Source organism: Acomys russatus, chromosome 20, assembly GCF_903995435.1.
Source record: "Acomys russatus chromosome 20, mAcoRus1.1, whole genome shotgun sequence".
NCBI lineage: Eukaryota > Metazoa > Chordata > Mammalia > Rodentia > Muridae > Acomys > Acomys russatus.
This window is the reverse complement of record NC_067156.1, coordinates 60,242,386-60,262,802: the sequence shown is the minus strand read 5'-3', so window position 1 is coordinate 60,262,802 and position 20,417 is coordinate 60,242,386. Positions and strand designations below refer to the sequence as shown.

At 43.2% G+C, this 20,417-nt stretch overlaps 1 protein-coding gene across 1 annotated transcript; it reads left to right on the top strand.

Annotated features, from left to right (window-relative positions):
- Positions 1 to 10,830: 10,830 nt before the first annotated feature.
- Ska1 (spindle and kinetochore associated complex subunit 1) lies at positions 10,831 to 18,895 on the top strand. Its single transcript, XM_051163167.1, has 6 exons — positions 10,831 to 11,054; positions 13,874 to 13,998; positions 15,648 to 15,745; positions 17,138 to 17,275; positions 17,897 to 18,066; positions 18,540 to 18,895. Exons 1-6 carry the CDS (start codon positions 10,970 to 10,972, stop codon positions 18,686 to 18,688), a joined length of 765 nt encoding a protein of 254 aa, XP_051019124.1. The 5' UTR covers positions 10,831 to 10,969; the 3' UTR covers positions 18,689 to 18,895.
- The last annotated feature ends 1,522 nt before the right edge of the window (positions 18,896 to 20,417 follow it).

The window sequence follows — 20,417 nt, the reverse complement described above, 5'->3', positions numbered from 1 at the left end:
TTGAAAAACATAAGATATTCTTTGGTCCAAAGAAGGTCTAAAATGGCAGTGTCTGTGACAATGTCCTAAACAGAAGGACTCTGATGGGTAAATAGAAGGATTTTTATTAGGTAAGCAGAAACTTAAACTCAACATTCCTCTGGAATCTCAACAGGCAGCTCTGTGTATGCCAGCAAAGACATGGCTTCCTGTGGAGGAATGCCTTGAGTGGATGTAGCAGTTGTCAATAAAGCGCTGTTTAGCCATCAGCTGGGCAGAAGGGCAGGAAATGGAAGGCGGGACTTCCACAGGAGATGGGAGGAGCCTGGAGGGGTTGACAGTTAAGAATTGGGAGTTGACAGTTGACAGGGCAGTTGCAGGAGAGAACCTGCTAGAGGATTGGCAAGTGCTTGGGATATAGGTAGATTATGAGGATTAAAGTAGTTTATTGTAAGATTAGTAGCAGTTCGGATTCTGCCCAGCTTTGAATTACTTTCGGTCTCTTTGTGTCAGTTATTGGCATCCTAGGCCGAACAGATACAATTTATTGTAACAGCTTCCATTGTCCATTCCCAAAGGGCAACAACCACAGGCATGGGTGTCTAGTTTCTAATTAATTTAAACAGCCTGCTTCAGCTCAAAGACTGCTACCCTGCTGACGATCTTACAAAATCTGCTTGCTTGTATTCCACACCGCTGTCCTCTACTCCCTGAGGCATCCCGACTGTTTGTTCTTCCAATAAACTTATTTCTACCCATGGAGTGGATTAGTTAGGTGGTTTTACTGTGCCCTCATTTACAGATGCAAATAAATTAAATCCAGCAATAAATAAATTTCCACATTTATGCTGCGAGTGGTAAAATTGATGATTTTAGTGAAAAATTCCTATGTTTAGCTCAAGATTCAGGGGGTTATGACCAGGAAAAGCAGGGCTATTTTCCAAAAGGAAAGATAATCTTTGAGAGAAATATAAAAAGAAAAAAATCTCTCCTTTCCTAGAGTGACCGGGAAAGGATATGAAATATTTATTTGAAACACTAAATGAGCTAGATAACCCAACTCCACTGTAGTAGTTTTTTGTTGTTGTTGTGTTTTGTTGTTGTTGTTTTGTTTTAAATGCCCCTTCAGCACAGTGTGAGGTTTTAATACAGATCACAAGAGGGCTATATAAAATAAGACCTAGTACGGTTTCAGCTGCTCTGATAAATACTTCGTCTTTATCCACACCACATCAAAATAGTAGTAGCCCCAATAGTTTTATTGAAATAGATTGTTTTGAAGTAAAACACTAAAAGAGGCAAATCCAAAATTTCAGTAACCATATGTCTAATTCAAATGATTTAAACAAGCTCTACTTTCCATTAACGTTTCAGTCTTGAAAGCTGTAAGTCATCAGGATACACCATCCTTATCCAGTAATTCAAAGGCAAATTTAAAAAAAAAAATATAGGAGTTAACATCATTTAAATTAGTTTCAAATATGTTGAAAGTTGGAAAGGTATTTAAGGATATTTAATTCCAAGTAAGAAGACATTCTGAGTGATCGCCCAATGGCAAGCCAATATGTTGGATAACCTCTGAAGCATTCCAGCTGTCTTGATTAGAAGGCATGGTTTTGTTTGCTTTATTTCAAGATTTCCTTTTACAAGTATAATTATGGGGTTGGAAACATGGCTCAGCAGTTATGACCACTTCTTGTTCTTACAGAGGACTCCACTTTGGTTCCCAGCACCTGTTATGTCACACAGCCAGCCCCTAAGATGTCAGCCTGGCTCCCGATACCAGAGACTCCTACCTGAGTTTAGCCAGGGCTGATGGCCATGAGGAAACAGTAACCTAACTCCCAGCATTTCTCAGAAACCCTTATGCAGATTTTCTATTGCTGCAATGAAACACCATGACCAAAAAGCCCTGAAGGAAGCAGTGAGAACAGCCACAGGAACCTGGTGGCAGGAGCTGATGCAGAAGCCATGGATGGGGGTTGCTGACTGACTACCTCATGACTTTGCTCAGCCTGCTATCATATAGAACTCAGCACCATGGTCCCAGGATTACCACCACCTACCATGACTTGGGCCCTCCCCCATCAATTACTAATTAAGAAAATGCCTTATAGCTGAATCTTTATTTTCTTTATTGATTCTTTATGAATTTCACATCCTGCACCCCAATTCCACTTGTTGCAGGGTATTTGATTCCAGTCTGATCCCTGAGATTGTGAGCTGTAAAAACCTGTCTTTTGTTTTGCAAAGTGGTTGAACTCTTAACGCTCATCTCCTAGTCTCTCTATACCCACCCTTTGCTTTTATACTCCCCTCCCAAAGAAAACAAAAAAGGAAATCTTACCATAGAAGCTATAGTGTGTCATGGTATGTCACACAGTCTAACCTTTCCCCCAAATATCTTTACTTGCAAATGTTCATTACAATGAGTCACTGGTGTGGTTTGAGGCCTCTGGCTTCTGCTACACCATCAATACTGGAGCCTCACTGGGACTCCCCTAGGATATCCTGTTGTTGCCCTGTGTCATGGAGATCCTGCAGCTTTGGTTCTGCAGGACTGGCCCCTTCATGTGCCACAACAGTTCATAGATGGGGTAGATGTTGGGGTGAACCAACTCAAAGCCCTAAGTCTGGGCCTGGATGGTAACTGAGTTGGTCAGTCCACTAGCTCTCCTGTGCTCGCATCACTAGGGCCACTTCTCCAGTTTTATGCAGGTGAGGGGCAGGGGCAGCTCTCCTGCCTGCAGCAGCCATTACGGGGTGAGACTGCCTCTCCGGCACCCACTCCACCAGGGCCAGCTCCTCAGAAATGCCCTGGAAAGAGATGGGGACAGCTCTCATGCTTTTACACCCTTGGGGCTGGCTCTCCCATGCCCATACTACCAGGGCCAGCTCTGCTGTGCTGCCCAGGTGAGGTGCAGGACCCTCAAGTGCTGCAGCAGGCAAGGGGTTGGGATCAACTCTCCAGATCTCATGCCCTGTAAGTGGCACTATTTGAGAAGGTTCAGAAGTGTGGTGCTGCAGATATTGTATCTGTACAGCCTAGGAAGCAAATAACTGACACAATGAGACTGAAATGTAACTCAATGCTGCAAGCATTATGCTGAGCAGAATCAAAACTGTTATTAATGAACTAGTAAACTAAACTAAACTTCTCTTATCCTCATAACCTATTATATCCCAAGCACTCACCAATCTGATCCTCCTTGGGCAGCTTCTCTCCACCAATTCCCTCTGTCAACTGTCCACTCTCAACTGTCAATTCCAGGCTCCTCCTCCTCTCCAGGAAGCCCCGCCTTCCACTTCCTATCCTTCTGCCCAGTTCATTGGCTAAAGAGCGCTTTATTGACAACTGCTACATCCACTCAAGGCTTTCCTCCACAGTGTGGCCTTGTGGGAGTAGGTGTGGCCTTGCTGCAGGAAGTCTATCACTGGGGTTGAGGTTTCAAAAGTCCATGCCAGAACTGTGTGTCACCATGCTCTCTTCCATAATGATAATGAACTAGACCTCTGAAACTAAGCAAGCCCCCAAGTACATACTTTCTATTATAAGATGCTTTAGTCATGGTATCTTGTCACAGCAATAGAATAGTCACTAAGATTCCTTATCTCTTTCTGTTCTGTGAGCATTTTCTGGAAAGTTCTGTTAGATTCCTGAATAATTGCTTGTTCTGCAAGATTGTAAGATGTTTCTATAATATTTTCTAAGGTATACGGTCAAAAAGCTGTTGTATTCTAATGCATACATATGTTGAAGCATCATCAGCTTCGCTCTGTAAAGGCACCTGAGAAACTGTAAAATTGTAAAATTATAAAATGTAAGACCTGAGGCTTCTCCCAGTTCTTGTTACTGCTAGCCTCAGGAGTTCCACCCTAGTTCCCAGAATAGCTACATGCGAGCTCCCCACTATCAAAGGTCTCATACGGTTTCTAGTAACCGCCCTAGGGACTCACACCCAAGTCCCCACAAGAAGTCTCCCAACGCCAATGTCCATATGGTCTAACTTGATAAGCAACCCCCCCCTGCTTTGTGGTTTTAGCCTTTAAAAACTAGCCTGTAACAGCTACTCGGGTCCTTCACCTCCCGAGTGCTGAGGGACCCTGACATAGCAACAATTGGGACTTCTGATGTGTCAGTAATAAATTTTACCTATACATCCAGCCTGTGTGACTTGAGTGGTCTCTCGCGGCGACTCCCTTCCTGAATTGGACTCTAGGGTCCAACACACCCACTGCCAAGATAGCCATCATCTCAACACAGGTGAAATTTCAGAGACATCTTCCCCAGAACTCAAAACTAAATCCTGTTGGTATTCTGAATATGATCCATGGTGTGGTACATAGACTTCAGCTTTCCAAACTCTGCAAAATGAAGCACACAGACCATGTATGACTGTGCTCTAAGGCATCGCCAAACAGGGCCAGCATTTCAAATTTGGCATATAGACCTTCATCCAGTAGTTGAACCTTGACAGCATACATACAGTATCCAGTCAGACCATGTTGGCCTGTAGCAAAAGCCTTCTACCCAGCTTCTCAATGGCTGCCATTCTACAATTTCCTCAAGTTCCTGTGGGTTTCTTTCATCTGACTATCTCTTTTGATATGCTAGCAAATTCTAGATTGCATTCCTTTCAAGTTTTTATTATGTTGGGGGTTAGTCTGATGCTATGTATTCTAATGCTAATTACTGGTCCACAAGATCTGATTACCACCCAGACTAGCACATTCTCATGACTGTCTCTGTTGTATAAACCTTGCTCTACCTAATTTAAAGCTGACTGGTTAATAAAACATGCTGAAGCTTGTGACTTGGCAGAAGAGAGGGAGGCGGAGTTGATGTTCCTGGGGTTGGGGTCAGGAGACCATGAGGCTGGGAGAGGAGAGGAGGAGAGGAGAGAGGAGAGAAGGGACAGAAATGGGATAAGAAGACATGGCCTGATGGAGCAGATCCAGCAGATAGGACAACTTATTGGCAAGTAACTTGGGCTGTGTAGCTGAGAGGAAGCTAAGTAGCCTAGAGGGTGGAAATCTGCCCAGCTCCAATGCTTTAAGCTTGTAAAATAAATCATAGTCTTGTCAATTATTTTGGAAGCTATGGGGTTAAAGAAAACTGATGCTTTATTAATTAGTATCATATATTTGGATTTAAAAAAATCCTTAAATAATATCCGTTCTATGGCCTTTAGTGTAGTAATCCATTTCTCAGTCTCTCTCTCTCTCTCTCTCTCTCTCTCTCTCTCTCTCTCTCTCTAAGTCTGCTTTATTCTGGTCTCCCAAAGAGGATATACCATACAAAACTGTAATTGTTACTGAAAAAGTTATTTATATTATATGTTAAGAGAAACAAAATTACACGGAATCCTCAGGATGGGACAAGGAATCTACAGACAGAAGGTTTTTTTGTTTTTTGGTTTTCTTTTTTAAACTGATGTTATTAAGCATATATTTAAGAAAAAAGGAACTAAGGTTAGCACTCGTCAGCAGGCTGATTTTCTTCAGTTTGAAGTTATCCCTTCCTTGGTTTCCAGGCCAGGGAACTTTAGCTGTAGAAGCAGGGGAGAAAGTAGGGACAGATACTAAGAACTGGTTTACAGAGAACGGAGGGAAGGAAATGCCCCTTAGAGCACTTGCTATTTAGAATGTATTTAAGCAGGCACTGGCAGGTGATAGAGAGCTCCTATGTGCCCAGAGACCCAAGCTCCCCCTCCTCATTAAGAAACATCTTTTTTTGTGGTCTTGTTCAGGATCTAAAAATAATGATTACCCCATGATGGAGAAGCCTAAGGAAGACAGCTCAGCGGAGGATAAGATGGGTCAGGAGTGGTTTCAAAGAAAGAAAATCCTAATTGTTTGATTTTACCAATGAAGACTCAAGAGCCAGATGCTGGGGTGAAAACCTGCTAGCTCTGAGAGGCAGAGAAAGCACCCAGTGACCTTCTTACTCAGCTCAGGTCCCAGAAGAAAAAAACCAAAAACCAAAAGCCCCTACTTTTCCACACTGTCTTAAATACCCTTCAACTCAAAGTCCCTCCTTTCTGTCCTGTCAGCTGGTTTCTTGCTCCTTTTCTTGACCTAGGGTTAACTTTATTTAATTCTGTGTACAGAACACTCATGGATTAAAGACATGTGCTAAGGCTGAGCCATACCATAACCAGCTGTTTTCAATAAACAGCAAGTTCTTGGATTAAAGGTGTGTGTTAGGGCTGAACCACACAAAACAAGAAACAGGTTATTTTTTTTTAAGATTTTATTTTTTGGCATATGCATTTATATTATTACATGTAAATAGAAAAATTACATACAGCAAGAAGAACCATGAAACAATCAGGGATCATATGAATGTTACATTCATGGTGTTTTGGCTAAATGAATTTGGCAACCTTGTAGAAAATATCTTTCCTATCTTGGTGAGTCTGAAATTCTGAATGAGAATCAATATCTCATCTCCATCAACTCAAACCTCTATCTAGACCTAAAAACATCTTAATCCCTAAACAGCTAAGGTTAATTCTATGACTAAACTATTTGGTCTTCAACCCCATCATAGACTTGAGAAAGAATGAAACTTAATTACTTGAGTGAACCATAAGTGCAGCTTAGCAGCTTCCAAAATGAGAAGGTTAAAAAAAAAAAAAAATGACAGAGGCATTGTGCTGGCTGAGCAGTCACCCAAAACTCTACATAACGTTGGAGCATCATCTTTCAGCCTCCTGGCCCAATATAGCTGACAGACATATTTGTGAGACAGGAACTATTGAGGCCTTGCTTACCCTGTCTTGGCATTGACTCTGAGTTTGGCCATTGACTCTGCCTGTATCCAAGTTTGCCCATTTTAGGGCAGAATTCTGTCTGTGGCAGAAATGAGGACGTTTTGCCCAATGGCTTGTTTGCCACATTTGATGCCATCTCCATAAGGAGGATCTTTGATGCTCATCATCTTCTTGAGGTAGGCTGGGTGTTGCCAGGAGTTAACCTGTCTTGTCAAAGAATCTTTAAGATATTAAAAGCTTCTTAAATGCCATATTTCGTAGGTCTTTGAGGCTTTGAAGACCTTGTCTAACTATTTTACCTTATCTATCTATAGGATCATATCTATCTGTTAAACCTAGGATGTATATTCTTGTGATTAAAAATAGGCTGGTAGTTGACACGACCATAATTTGATCAACTAACAATTGGCTTCTATTACTTAATTATCCTAATCAGCCTGCAATAGCACTTTCCAGGTATTGGAAGTATATATATGTATATGGAGAATAGTCTTAAATTTGAATTTAAAAAATTTTTATTTTATTCATTTATTCATATTACATCTCAATGGTTATCCCCTCCTTTGTATCCTCCCATTCCTCCCTCCCTCCCATTTTTCCCTTACCCCCTCCCCTATCACTGTGACTGAGGGGGACTTCCTCCCCCTGTATATGCTCATAGTCTCTTCTTGGTTAAATTTGAATTTTAAAATAATTATCAAAGTTAATCTTATTTTGTACCAATACGCAAAATTGTATACCAATGAATTAAAAATAACTGTTTTTGTTAGTAACAAATAAGGCCTTTGGTTGAGGAGTAGATTTAAATCTACCTTTTATCCTACCATCCCTATATATTTCTATATCCCTGCTTCTTTCTTTTCAACCCCTACCTCCATATTTACGAAAGAAAGAGGAAGAGAGACATCCCTGAGTCCAACCTTGTTTTCTCTCTGAGTAACTTATAAGCTTATAACTTATAAGCAACTCCCAGTGAAAATAAGCATCTGTAGTCCAAAAGAGCAAACATACACCTACCCAACCCCCCCCCCAGGGGAAATGGGGCATAATTCTTCCGGCTGATTTGGGGCAAATAGTACCTTTGTAGGGGCCCAAATAAAATTGGGGAACATGGTTAATCAAGCCAGGAATAACATTTGTGGTCTAGTTTCCAAAAGTTGAGAAATTCCAGGCTTAATAGAAGTCCTTTGTGGGACAGTTTAAAATACTGGACCAATCTGTATGGAAGCTTTCTTTGAAGCTGCCCTGTTCTGATGCTTGGGGCTGAAACATGGAGGGTGCAGCATGTCAGCATCCCGCATGCTGAGAGGAATGAATCCTGTCAGGTCTGATCCAGCTTCCATGTCTGGTTCTTTTGTTCTGAAAACATATAAATTCTCACAACCATTACACAGCCGTAAAATTATAAATATATGAGGTGTACGTGATGCACAGAACAATTAAGGCTTGAGCTCGAGAGATGGATAAGTGGTTAAGAAGCAGGTTCTTACAGCTTAGTCTTAGAGTTCACAATAGGATCAAATATCCTGCTACATAGGAGAGGAGAAATTGACTTAGAAAGAGGAACTTGACTTGGAGGCAGGCAACAAACTATCATAATTCTGACAGGCTTCCCTCACAGTGCCTGGCCATACCCATTCCCCAAGGCCTCCTGGAAAACCTAAAAAGAAACCTTAGGGACCTGTGGGATCCCCTGCTGTTGTACTGTGCTGTCAGGCTCTGCAGCAGGGTGATTCATTGGGGTGTTTGATCATTTAAAAATTCCAAATGAGCCAGGTGTTGGTGGCACATGCCTTTAATCCCAGCACTTGGGAGGCAAAGGCAGGAGGATCACTGTGAGTTCAAGGGCAGCCTGGTCTACAAAGCAAATCTAGGACAGGCAAGGCTACACAGAGAAACTCTTGTCTCGAAAAACAAAACAAAACAACAACAACAAATTCCAAATGATTTTCAAAAACTTCTTGAAAATATCAACTGTATTTGCCCTTTCTTAAAAATAATTAGAAGGCTGGAGAGATAGCTCAGAGGTTAAGAGCACTGACTGCTCCTCCAGAGGCTTTGCAAATGACACTGCTTCCAAACCATATGCTACAGGATCGTATTTTGAACTGTTGCAGGACATTTGACCACAATGTGAACCCCGGGATTGTGTTGTTTATTGGAAAACCCTTTTTCTAGTGGTGTGGCTCAGCCCTAGCACTCATCTGTAATCCAAGAGCTTTCTGCTTGAACAGGATTAAATAAAGTTGACCATAGGTCAAGAGGCAGAGCAAAGCAATCAGTTGACAGGGAGAGAACACAGGAAGCAACAACAACAGAGAGAGTAAGAGGAAGCAGGAGGATGGATAGAGGGGCACACAGGAAGTAGAAGGAGGGACATTTGGTTTGGAGGGGTTTGGAGACTGTATGGAGGAGAGCTCCCCCTCCCCCGCCCCGCCCCTACATCAGCTGAGGAGAAGATCAGCTGGGTGCTTTTTCTGCTCCTCTGAACTAGTAGGCTTTCACCCCAGCATCTGCCTCCCAAGATTTTATTGGTAAAATCAAGTGGCTGGGCTTTTGTTAAAAACAACATTAAACTCACTAAACTCCCATCTATGCTATCACCGTCCCTTACAAATAGAACTCCTATAGTAGTGATCAAACTGTCCAGGTTAATACTGTTATGGTTGTTGTTTCCTTTATGCATATGAATGGCCAGTGAAAAGTAGACGGAAGCCATTGGGTGCAGCTTCCAGGAAAACACTTCAAAGGCATTGGAGGGGAGTCTATCAAGCTAGTCTTCCTCCATTCCATTGCCGGGGACAAAGGCTTCAGGGCAGAGACTGGAGGTTGCCTTGCACAGATGGCAAGAACTCAGGCATTTGATGACTGCTGCGCTAGTATCCCGGCCCTGGAATGCTTTTCCCCTTTTCTCAGCAGGAAAAAACAAAAACAAAAACAAAAACAAAAAACAAAACTTTAAAAATATAAAGTAGCACGCTTCCTTACGCCTTTTCATATATACTTTGTTAGGACTGGCCCTCCCCGTGCCCACTCAGCCGCTTCCCTCCTCAGCAGTCCCCTTCTGCTTTCGTATCATCCACATTTGCAATTTTTAGTTTGGTGTTTTAATTAACCTTTATGGAGTATCTAATCCCCATAAAGACAGAATCTTTAAGCTCTCCAACTTGGCCGCTTTCTGGAGTCATCGGGGCATAGTTTAAAAACACGCTCTGAGTGCGTGAGCTCATGATTTGCTTCCAGTCCCTGATATTTGTAGAAGCTGCCCCTGATGACTGTGCAGCAGATTCCAAGGACCTTTTGAGCCGCTCACTTTATCACCAGCTCTGGGCCGCTGACTGGACTATGGTGATAAACGGACTTGCAACTGAATTCGACAGTGGGTGCCAGGGCTCAAAAAGTGAGGGTTCCACGCCTGAAGCTATCCGTTCCTGCCCCGCCCCAGTCCCCGCCCAGCGGAAACTCGTGCACTCACCGAGACTGCGCTGTTGGGGGGACGCTCTTGTGCGCCTGCGCCGCTCCAGTTCCGGCGGACAGTTTGAATTTTAGTTCCTGACTCTGGTTTCGTGCACTCACGCCCCAGCCGCAGTGAAGGCTTTTCGCTCCCAGATCCCGCGAGGTTCCTGGCCCGGAAGCTGCCCGAGGCATCGCTCTGCTGCGGAGGATACCGCTCGGCGCGGAGAGTGGGCTCCAGCCTTCTACCACGGTTTCCAGCCAGGCGCCACCAACCTAGGCCCGCGCAAAAGTCGAAAAGGTTGTTTTGTTGTTGTTTGTTCTTTGTTTTGCAATTTTATTCTTGGTGGTTGCATCATTTGGTTCTCAAGCATAAACTTGAGGATGTCGTTTCGCGGTGTCAAAAGATCATACACGCCTGATGATACCGGCTCCTCTTCTCTCACTCTTGTAAGGACCATGCGCTGTGCACCTTTCGCTCCATCTTACACCAGCCCAGAGGAAGTTGATAGCGCTGGTTTAAAGTACCTGGATTGCAGGAGGCCACAAGACATGTTGCTGTTGTGTATTTGTTAGGCACTGAATTTTGTAGAATTGGGGTGGTGGTGGTGGTGGTGAAAGCCCTCTATTGTGTCCTTTCCTTTTAAAGCAATGTTGTTTACTTGTTTACTATTTTTAGGTATTGAAAGTGAACAGAACTTTGGCTTTACTTAATTTTCTTTTAAAAAGCGTTTCTATGTTTTATCCAGACGCTTAAAAGGATGGCCTCAGATCTAGAACAGTTATGCTCTTACGTTAATGAGAAGATTGGCTATATTAAGAAAATTCTGTCAATACGAAATCTTGGTAAGCAAAACACTCACGGACTTGGGGTACATACATGCGTCTTGATTATTGTTCAATAATGACTCTCTCTTCCTAAGGTAATTTTAGATTTTCAATAGTGAATTTTCAAAACCCTCCAGTGTCACTGTCTTGAATAATGCAGAGCTGACGTTAGGTAATGGGTGAAATTTAGCTTACTTACGTTTTTCTGAGACATAAGGGCCAACAATAAGATTTGAAGGGGGTGTATCACCTGTGGTTCTAGAGCTAAACGGATCGACTACCCTGCAAGAGAAAACAACAAACAAACAAAAGAAAAGCATCTACTAAGGGTGGAGTAGCCCATAACCAGTTCCCATCATATTGTGGAGGAAGCTTATCCCTCTGTATCAGGGTGAGAGAACTAATTGAAAATGAAATTAATTGTTAAAGCGTAAAAATCAAAGGAACAGATGAACCTTGTCAAGTCTTAAAAAAGCAAGCTGTCTGAATAGATGGTAGAATTCTGTCTTCTGGGAAGAATATGAAACTTCTGTTGTAGTTTTGTGGCGTGGACTGATAGGTCAAGATTTTACTTATTTATTTATTTACTTATTTATTTACTATGAAATTCTGTTGAATATCCCTCCTAGACATTTGGTATTTTCAGTCCTTATTTGGGAACTTCTAATAAATGAACCAGCCACTTTTGTGGTTCACAGTTCACATTTTTTAGATAGTTAAGTCAAATTTAGATAGTTAAGTCAAAAGCATGTATGAACTCAACATTGTGGGCCCTCCCATTTTATACCCAAGGAGACCAAACTCAGAAGTTAGGAGGTGCCCCAGTGCTTCCAATTCCGGGCACTCATTGGGATGATGGCTTCTTCATCTGAGTTCCTACTGCGGTACTCCCCACCCATACACCACTTTTGCTGAACAAAATCTGCTCAGGCATGGCGAATGCACACCCGGTGATTCCCCACATCTGTGAGGCAGAGGCAGGCAAAAGCAGATCTCTGAGTTCAAGGCCAGCTTGGTCTACTTAATGAGCATCAGGGGTACATATTGAGATCCTGTCTCTAAACAAACGGAAGAAAGAAAGGAATTGGATTTTTTTGACGAGTAGCTTTCTTTAGATTCTTTGTGGTTGGATAGATATGTAATTTGGGGATCTGCAAAGCTAGATTGAAACAGTCCCATCCAGGTCTGGTGGGAGTAGTGAGATGCCCAGGACTGCTGTCATTTTGTAGCTGAGATAATGCTTAGTTTCCACAGCCTGTTTAATAATTTCTCCCACTGTGGCTGCAATAATTTGGCAGATAGCTAACACCAAGTATGAAATTGCTAAATTGATTGTATTACTACAGATCAGTAAAGAAGACCCTAAAGTGTAGGTGACTAAAATTTTTTTTTTTTTTTTTTTGAGATACCAATGTTCAGAAAAGATCCTATACCCAGATAGTTAATTCACCTTTCTGAAATTATTCTTAGTATAAGCATCAGTACCCTTTGAAAACTAACCTATCAGAGCTGGGTGGCATGCCTTTAATCTCAGTAGCCAGGAGGCAGATCTCTCGAGTTTCAGGCTGGCCTGGTCTGCCCTTGTGAATTCTAGGACAGCCAGGCTTGTGCCGTGAGACCTTGTCTCACACGGCAACCGTGAAAACAAAAAACAACCCAAAAACTCTGAAATTAACTTACCACTTCATTTTAGTTGTCATGTAAGGAGTGACAGACTTAGCATGGCCTGGAACTCATAGAGATCCTCCTGCCTCTGCCTCCTGAGTGTGCTGGGATTAAAGGCGTGCCCAGTCACACGCAGCTGGCCTTAAAACTTTTAAAGTTACTTTTAAAACAATGTTTTGTTAGATTATTTACTGACATATTTAGTGTGTGTGTTTGCAGGAATTGTTTCTCTGCTTCCACCATGATCAAGACCAGGTCGTTAACTGGGCTTGGTAGTAGGTACCTTTACCTGCTGAGTCATCTTGCTTGTTCTAAGTCCTTTCTATTTGTAGGGAGGAGGGAACTTCCGATTTTCCAGTCCCTCCCAAATCCATGATTCTAGGGAGGTGCTAGGTGATCCAAGAAGTATAAACGTGCTCTTTATAAAAGCATCCTGTCTTTGTTTTCTCCAGGGACCCAGGGTCCTCGCCAGTCTGTGTTTGTGTTGTTGTTTCTGTCTCTGGCTAAGGGTTTTGAAGAGTGGGCCTGAATGCCTGACTTAGCTTCAGTCTCACCTCCTCCATACAGACACACTTGATAAGTTTACCTCCTCAGCGATGTCAATTTTTCAGGTTATACCTTAACAATATATGTCCTCTGAAGCAGGGTAGCAGCCTCACTTGAGATTTTTCATTTCCAACACCGTGTGGTTTGAGGCCTCAAAGTCATTGGACCTTATCCACAGTAAAGTTGAGGATATGTCCCTGAGACTGAAAGCCTTCTCTCTAGCTTGCTCTGTGCACACACCCTCCTTGGTGTCTGCGAGCCCCACCTCATGCCGGCACCCAGAAGGAATTGCCTCTTTCTCATGAGTGCTTACCTAGGCTCATGTACAAATGAGTATTATTTCTAATGTTTTATCCTATTGAAGAAATTTGCCAGAAATAAAAGCTGCAGGAAACACTGTGAGCTTGCCTCTCTCTCTTCCTTCTCTTCTATACTACTTAGAAATGAAAGTTAGGCCAGGCCTGGTGTCACACTCTTATAAGGCCTTCACTGAAGAAGCAGAGGCGAGGGATTTAAGGTGGAGGTCAGCGGGGCCTCTGCATAGCAAGAACTTGTCATACATTAACCACAAAACAAGACAGAACACGGTCTAGGATTGCTTTTCATTTTCCCTTTCTTTATAATAGGCCAGGACCCTGCCTTGAAGACCACCTTAAGCAAAATAAGAGATGAGATCATCACAGTCAATGAGCTTCTAAATCAATTTGAATTGGAAATTCAGTATCAAGAACAAACCAACGATTCACTGAAGGTAATGCTTTCCTAACTTGAGCAGAGAAGGCTATGAATGTGGATACCCTGGTCACCAGGTCATTTGTAAGGATCCTTTATGCCTGTGATGCTTTTGGCTTTGTAAATTCTTAGTCTATGAAGTAACCTTGTGTCCTCAGTACAAAGGAGTTCTGAATGCCAGCTGTTTGTGTCTTCATTGCTAACTGGCCAATAGCTTTATTTACTACAGAGGAGTTTCTAAATAATCCTTTGTAGGCTTAATATAAACAAGTGATGCTGTGGGAGATTGCTGAATGCAGAGCACCTGCCTTAAGTGAGATGCAGAGCCTTACCCGTCGCCCTTGGAGCTCTGCCACTGAGGAAGCCATTTTACTCTAGAGGACTCAGGGTCCTCACCGAAGGAGTGATGGCTGGCTGTACCATAGCTTCTTCTGTTTCTTCGTTTATATAAAGGACACGGACTCCTCATTAAGGAAAAGCTTGAACTTCACTCATGTGTGCGTTTTTTTCTAAATAAGTCTTCTAACTAACTTCAGCGAATAGGAGTATGTGCACTTTCCTAACGAGGAAGCTAGTCTGCACCGTGACTATCTCATGTGGCTCTTGGCACCACTGTAGTGCTCAATGAGGTGAAAAAGGTCCCCTCAGCCTGCAGTCCTGTCTGAGAAGACTTTCAGCTCTAGGCACGGGCACAATGAAGCTTAATCTAATCCCTGATTGAAAGGAAAATAGTGGCCGCGAGCATAATAGAATTCTTGAAAGATACAGTAGATTTAAAATGGAAACCAGCGTTGGTCTGTCAGTTTTCATCTGCCCCAGAGCACACAGGTGGTGCGAGCCCAGAGTGTGTTTACCTGAGACACGAAGTCTCTTCATATAATGATTGAGAGCAAGCCCATGTCCTAGTAGAAATTAAATAAAACACACACTGTACCCCCCTCACACATACTGGGCACCTCCCTTCCTAAATGCACATGGTGCACCCCCCCCCCCCAGTACCCGCCCACCTCCACACACTGTACACCCTCCAACACACACACACTGTACACAGACATCCACACATCTCACACACAGACACTGAGACACTCACACCAAATAAAAAAACTAAATTTAAAGCTCAAACCAGAAACGAATGAAAACTGCCTCTCACCTGGGTGGACCTAATCCCTCTGCTGCTGTTGCGGAGGCAGCCCTGAGGAACTCGTGCTGACTCAACATGCAAATTGGAAAACATCAGTATTTCATCTGTTTCTTAGTTGCTTCCCAAGGTTAAAGTGTTTGGGGAAGACAAAGTTCAACCTGCTCTCACATTATAATGTGGTTGGTTACAGTCCTTGTTTTCTGGGAAGAAAAAAAAAAAACCCAATAGAGAAAAACAGCATCCTCTAGATGGAGCTCTAGGAGCTGCAGGCCTCCGCTCCCCCTCCCCGCCTCCTTTTTTAAGGTGCTGGCGTCAGGCCCTTGTGCTGGAAGGAAGTGCTCTACCACTGAGTTGTTTCTTGCTATTTCCTTGTTGACCGAGGTGCTGCGTGTGGTGCTTTCCCACTGCGCCCTGTGCTGCCAGCACTTTCGAGGACTCTTGAGTGTCATGGTCTCTCCTGACTTTGTCTTATGATGTCATACACGCAGAGGAGGAAGTCTTGCTCATAAGCCTTTTTTAAACTTTAGGAGCTCTGTGTCTCTCTTGAAGAAGATTTTAAAGATGTGGAGCATCTCAGAGAACACGTTCCTTCCCACTTGCCTCCCGTGACAGTGGCCCAGAGCTCGTAAGTATACTTCCACCAATTCCTGGGGTCTGGAGGTGTTGGTGGAAATAAATATTTGTTATTTTCTGTCATGTACTTGAATTTTTTAAGTGTTTATTAATTTTTTTGAGTCTTGCAACAGAACCATACTTCTATTGTCTTCTCCAGTTTGGTCATTTCTGTGTCTCTGAGGAAAATGACACACACACACACACACACACACACACACACACACACACACAGAGACACACAGACACAGACATACACACGCACACACCCGCGCGTGCGCGCGCACACACACACACACACACACACACACACACACCTGCATGCTTCCTATACACTCTTGCCCCTTGTTCTTAGCCCTTCAAGCTTTGGCAGCACATTCTCGCTTGAGAGTAGGATGTTTAGAAGCATCATTGATCTTCCACTAGATACCAGTCTCCTTCCTCCTGGCCAGGTGGACAGGCTGGAGATGTTTTCAGTGAACAGTCAGCCGGGCATGTGGGAGTTACCAGGTGCGTCCTCAGTACACCCTGAGGAAGAGAGCGGCCAGCACAGGGAAGGCACAGGAAGAGTCGGCCACTTTAGTGATGGAGGTCCTGTTAGCATCCACAAAAGTGTGGCACGTCACTGTTTGTTTCTGTGATTCCTACTGCAGTTCTACTCTACAGTGAAAGAGTATTCCAGATTTTATGGACAGCTCCACCAACCAGTCGTGTTCACTGTGCTCTGGTCTGGTCCTCAGCTGCTGTCTCTCTGGAGGATTCCTTTGCTTGCTTTTTTTTCTTTTGGATCTGCAGCTTCCTGATCTGGTATCTTCTTTCTTGCAGTAATTCAGCCATTGTGGCAGTATACGTCTTGGCAGCTTAAAGCTACAGCCTGTTTCTAGACTCAATTTGCTAGTGAGAAAGGAGCTGCAGGCCGAGTTAAAGGGTTACCCAGGGTTCTTGCTGGCCAGAGTGAGTCTGTGGTAGGTCGAGACCGATAGAAGCAACTAACAGGATACTCTAGGCTACGTGGAAGATGACTGATGTTTGCAGGGTCAAAGCTAGGGAAGTGAAGAGGAGAAGCCGTTTGGAGCTTAGTTCAGCTTTACACATGTTGACTTTGAGAAGCAAATGAGGGTGTTGGTGAGGGCATGTGGTGTGTATTCTATGTATGACATGTTTTGGGTATAAAATAAAACAGACATACTCTGAAGACTTAGGAACGTAATTTTTCAGATTCCTCTTATAATTTTGATCTTTGTAACCAAGGGGTAGGCATAGAAAGAAAAAGTTGGCTAGAAAATTATTAAACCAGGATTTGTTATACGTTTATAGATTTTGCCCCCCTCAGCTTGAACAAAGTGTCTAGCATGCTGATTAATTCTGATGATTACCTGCCTGTCTGTTCATCTCTACTCTATAGGGCTGACAAACCAAATCTGGACCCTAAAGAACCAGTTGAAGTTGAGGAACCTGTACTGGCAAAAAGGCCCCCCAAAGAACAGAGAGTTATCAAGGAGATGCCGTTCATAACTATTGAGGAGTTCAAAGGCGTTCCCGCGTGAGTACTGAGTAAATTCTGATGTTCAGCCAAGCTTTATGGCTTAAACAGTATGGATGTTGAAGTAAACAGTCTGGGCAGTGTTTGGGACAGGGTCTCACTGTATAGCTCCAGCTGGTCTAGCGCTCACTGTGTAGACCAGACTGTCCTTGAGCTCACAGAGATTAAAGGTACGCGTTATCACGCCTGGCTTGTCAAGCGTCGCTTTGTAGTTTGGTGCTTGCCACTTTTCTTGCAGAAAGCCCTGCGTTTTAGCTACACTCACTGTCTGCAGGAACACTATCATCAAGGGAAGAGAGAGATGTAATTATAATCTAAAAGAAAAAGTTTGTGTAACGATTTTTAAAGAATATCTACATACATTGGAACACTCAGCCTTAAGTGACAGTTTCTCTGTGTAGCCTTGGCTGTCCTGGACTCACTTTGTAGACCAGGCTGGCCTCGAACTCACAGTGATCCGCCTGCCTCTGCCTCCCCAGTGCTGGGATTAAAGGCGTGCACCACCACGCCCGGCTTATCTTACTTTTAAAAGTAGCAGAAAAAATAAAAAGCAGAAGTGAATCTTTAAATATAAAGTAAACTCAAAAAAGATTAACTATATACTTTTTTCAAAAAAAACAGGTACATGAAATCCCGTTTAACATATTGCCAAATTAATGATGTCATTAAAGAAATTAACAAGGCAGTAGTTAGTAAGTACAAGATCATACATCAATCAAAAGCATCTATGAGTGCTGCAAAGAGAAATCTCTACCAAAGATTTATTAATGAAGAGACGAAGGACACAAAAGGTAACGTGATGGCCTCTATGACACCATGTAGCTGTTTGGGGGAGAACAGTGAGAATTACAACAGATTCTAGAAACTGCTGTGTGTGGGGAGTTTGTCGTCTACAGCTATGTGAACACTTCACTGTGAGCTCGGCAGTTCGCTAAGCCTGGTCCTCACACTCCCTGTGTGCCATTTTGCAGACTGGACAAAGAGGTCTCAGCTCATCCAAGGTCTTTAGTTAGGTGATAGGGTTAACTGTTCCCACAGTGTCTGGAGAAATGAGCCAGGACACATCTGTTCATCGACAGCAGATGAAAAGAGACATAGCAGGGAAGGCTTGCAGCTTCTGGATAGGGAACGTTATTTTAGCAGGGCTACCATGTTTTCAGTGGACAGGGACAGTAAGAAGGACTCTGTCACTCATAAGGTGATGACATAAAGACGTATATAGAGTTGGCCTCGTGAACATTAGAGCTGTTGTTTCTCTTTTTAGGTCGGTTTTTCATCGTGGAGGCAGACATAAAGGACTTTACGGCTCTGAAAGCTGACAAGAGGTTTCATGTGATCTTGAACATTTTGCGGCATTGCCAGAGACTGTCAGAGGTCCGAGGGGGAGGACTTACCCGATATGTCATTACCTGAGGCTTTGGCAGGCTTGGGATTGATTGGCAGTAAGGTGTAGGGGGTAGTCTTGAAATTTTGCTTTTAGCTTCTACATTTCCTGGCTTTGTTTATTACAGAAATAAAACTTTGTTTGGATAGAACATATACATTTTCAAAATGTCTTTAGGGACATGGATGAAGCTGGAACTTGGAACAAACACACTAAGCCAAAGTCAGAAGGAATGTCCGGACTTAAATTATATACATACATATACGTATACGTGTGCGTGTGTGTGTGCGTGTGTGTATGGGTGTGGATCATGAGACTGACCAGGCGAGGATCCTGAGAAGTAAGGAGAAGGGAGGAGCAAGAAGGCCATGGAGTGGTGTGATAGGAGAGCAGAGGGAAGGGTTACCTGGGAAGCAGCTGGGGGAGGGGTACACCTGATGTAAGAAAATGTAGTAACAGGACTTGTTTCTTTGTATGCTAACTTGAAAATTCATTTAAAAAGTGGGGATGGGGGTTAAAAAAAAAAAAAAAGCACTGCCTTTCAGCAAATATTCAAGCACTGCTAGGTGGGGCCTCTGTACAAGATGTGCAATGGAAAACACATCTAGTTCTGTTGTGAGGACAGTGCTCAGATCCCGTGAGCATAAATATGATGTCAGGAAAGACTGAGGGTTGTAAAGTGCCCTTAGGGAACAGCTTGCCTGAAATGCATTTGGTATAAGCCAGACTGTAGGCTTCAACCTATAATGAAGTATATTGAGATGCTATGATATTGTGATGTAATAAATGTGTATCCTGTCTTCGGGTCGGTTCCTTGTTGAGAGTTTCTGAAACCTTTGTAATGTCCCAAGTGATACGGTGCATCTTGTGTTGAAGCCAGTTCCTGACTGTAGCTCCCAAACGCCTCTGAATATCCTGACCAGAACGTCCTTTGTTCTGATGCCAGCCAGGTTATTCTTGGTGGCATCAGGGTGGTAGCTGGTTACCAGAAAGGCTAAGCCATGACCAGAAAGTTGCTATTTTGAGCTGATCTGCACTCCTGGTGAGGGAATTGGAACTGCAGATTTTTTTTTTTTTTTTTTTTTTTTTGGAACTGCAGATTATTGATCAAGCTGATGGACTGTGACTATGTTACATCCTTTGCCTGTGAAGTTTGGAGAGCTTCCTGGTTGGAAAACACATTAATGTGGCAGTAAAGTGATGCTTTACGTGGACAGAAGTTGCTGTGCTTGAGACCTTTGAGGCCACATCTTCATCCAGCTACAGTCTGTGTGCTTTATGATACCCTGTGTGTGCACTCTTAAGCCAAGTCCACTCCTGCTTTTTTTTTTTTTTTAAGTTGTTGTAGCAAAATTACTGAACTCCCAACAAGGGGTTAGTCAGGGTTCTCTAGAGGAATAGAGATGGGATGAAGAATTCCACATATGAATTTACTAAGTCAGCTTTAGAATAGTAATACCAGCTAAATCACACTGGAGAGGCCACACTGGTGAACCCAGTAGTCACCCATTTCTTGAATCTGGGTTCTCAATAGTCAGAGTGGCCTTACAGTAACTGCCTGTTCCTGGGGGACAACAGTAGTGACAGTCCAGTCTGCTGAGAGCCATGATGGTCCCAAGCCCATGATGAACACAACGCTAGTGAAGGAAGCAGCAGCAGCAGCACAAATCAACTTGGTAGCAAGAGCAAAGGGCCAGATGGTGTTCCTGCTGACCGCCCCTTTATATCTGGACTACTAGCAGAAGGTGCCGCTTACAG

Coding starts and splice junctions, on each gene's coding strand:
- Ska1 (XM_051163167.1), top strand. CDS start 10,970: ATGGCCTCAGATCTAGAACAGTTATGCTCTTACGTTAATGAGAAGATT. Junction 13,999..15,647: donor AAACCAACGATTCACTGAAG/GTAATGCTTTCC, acceptor TTTAAACTTTAG/GAGCTCTGTGTCTCTCTTGA. Junction 18,067..18,539: donor AGAGACGAAGGACACAAAAG/GTAACGTGATGG, acceptor TTCTCTTTTTAG/GTCGGTTTTTCATCGTGGAG.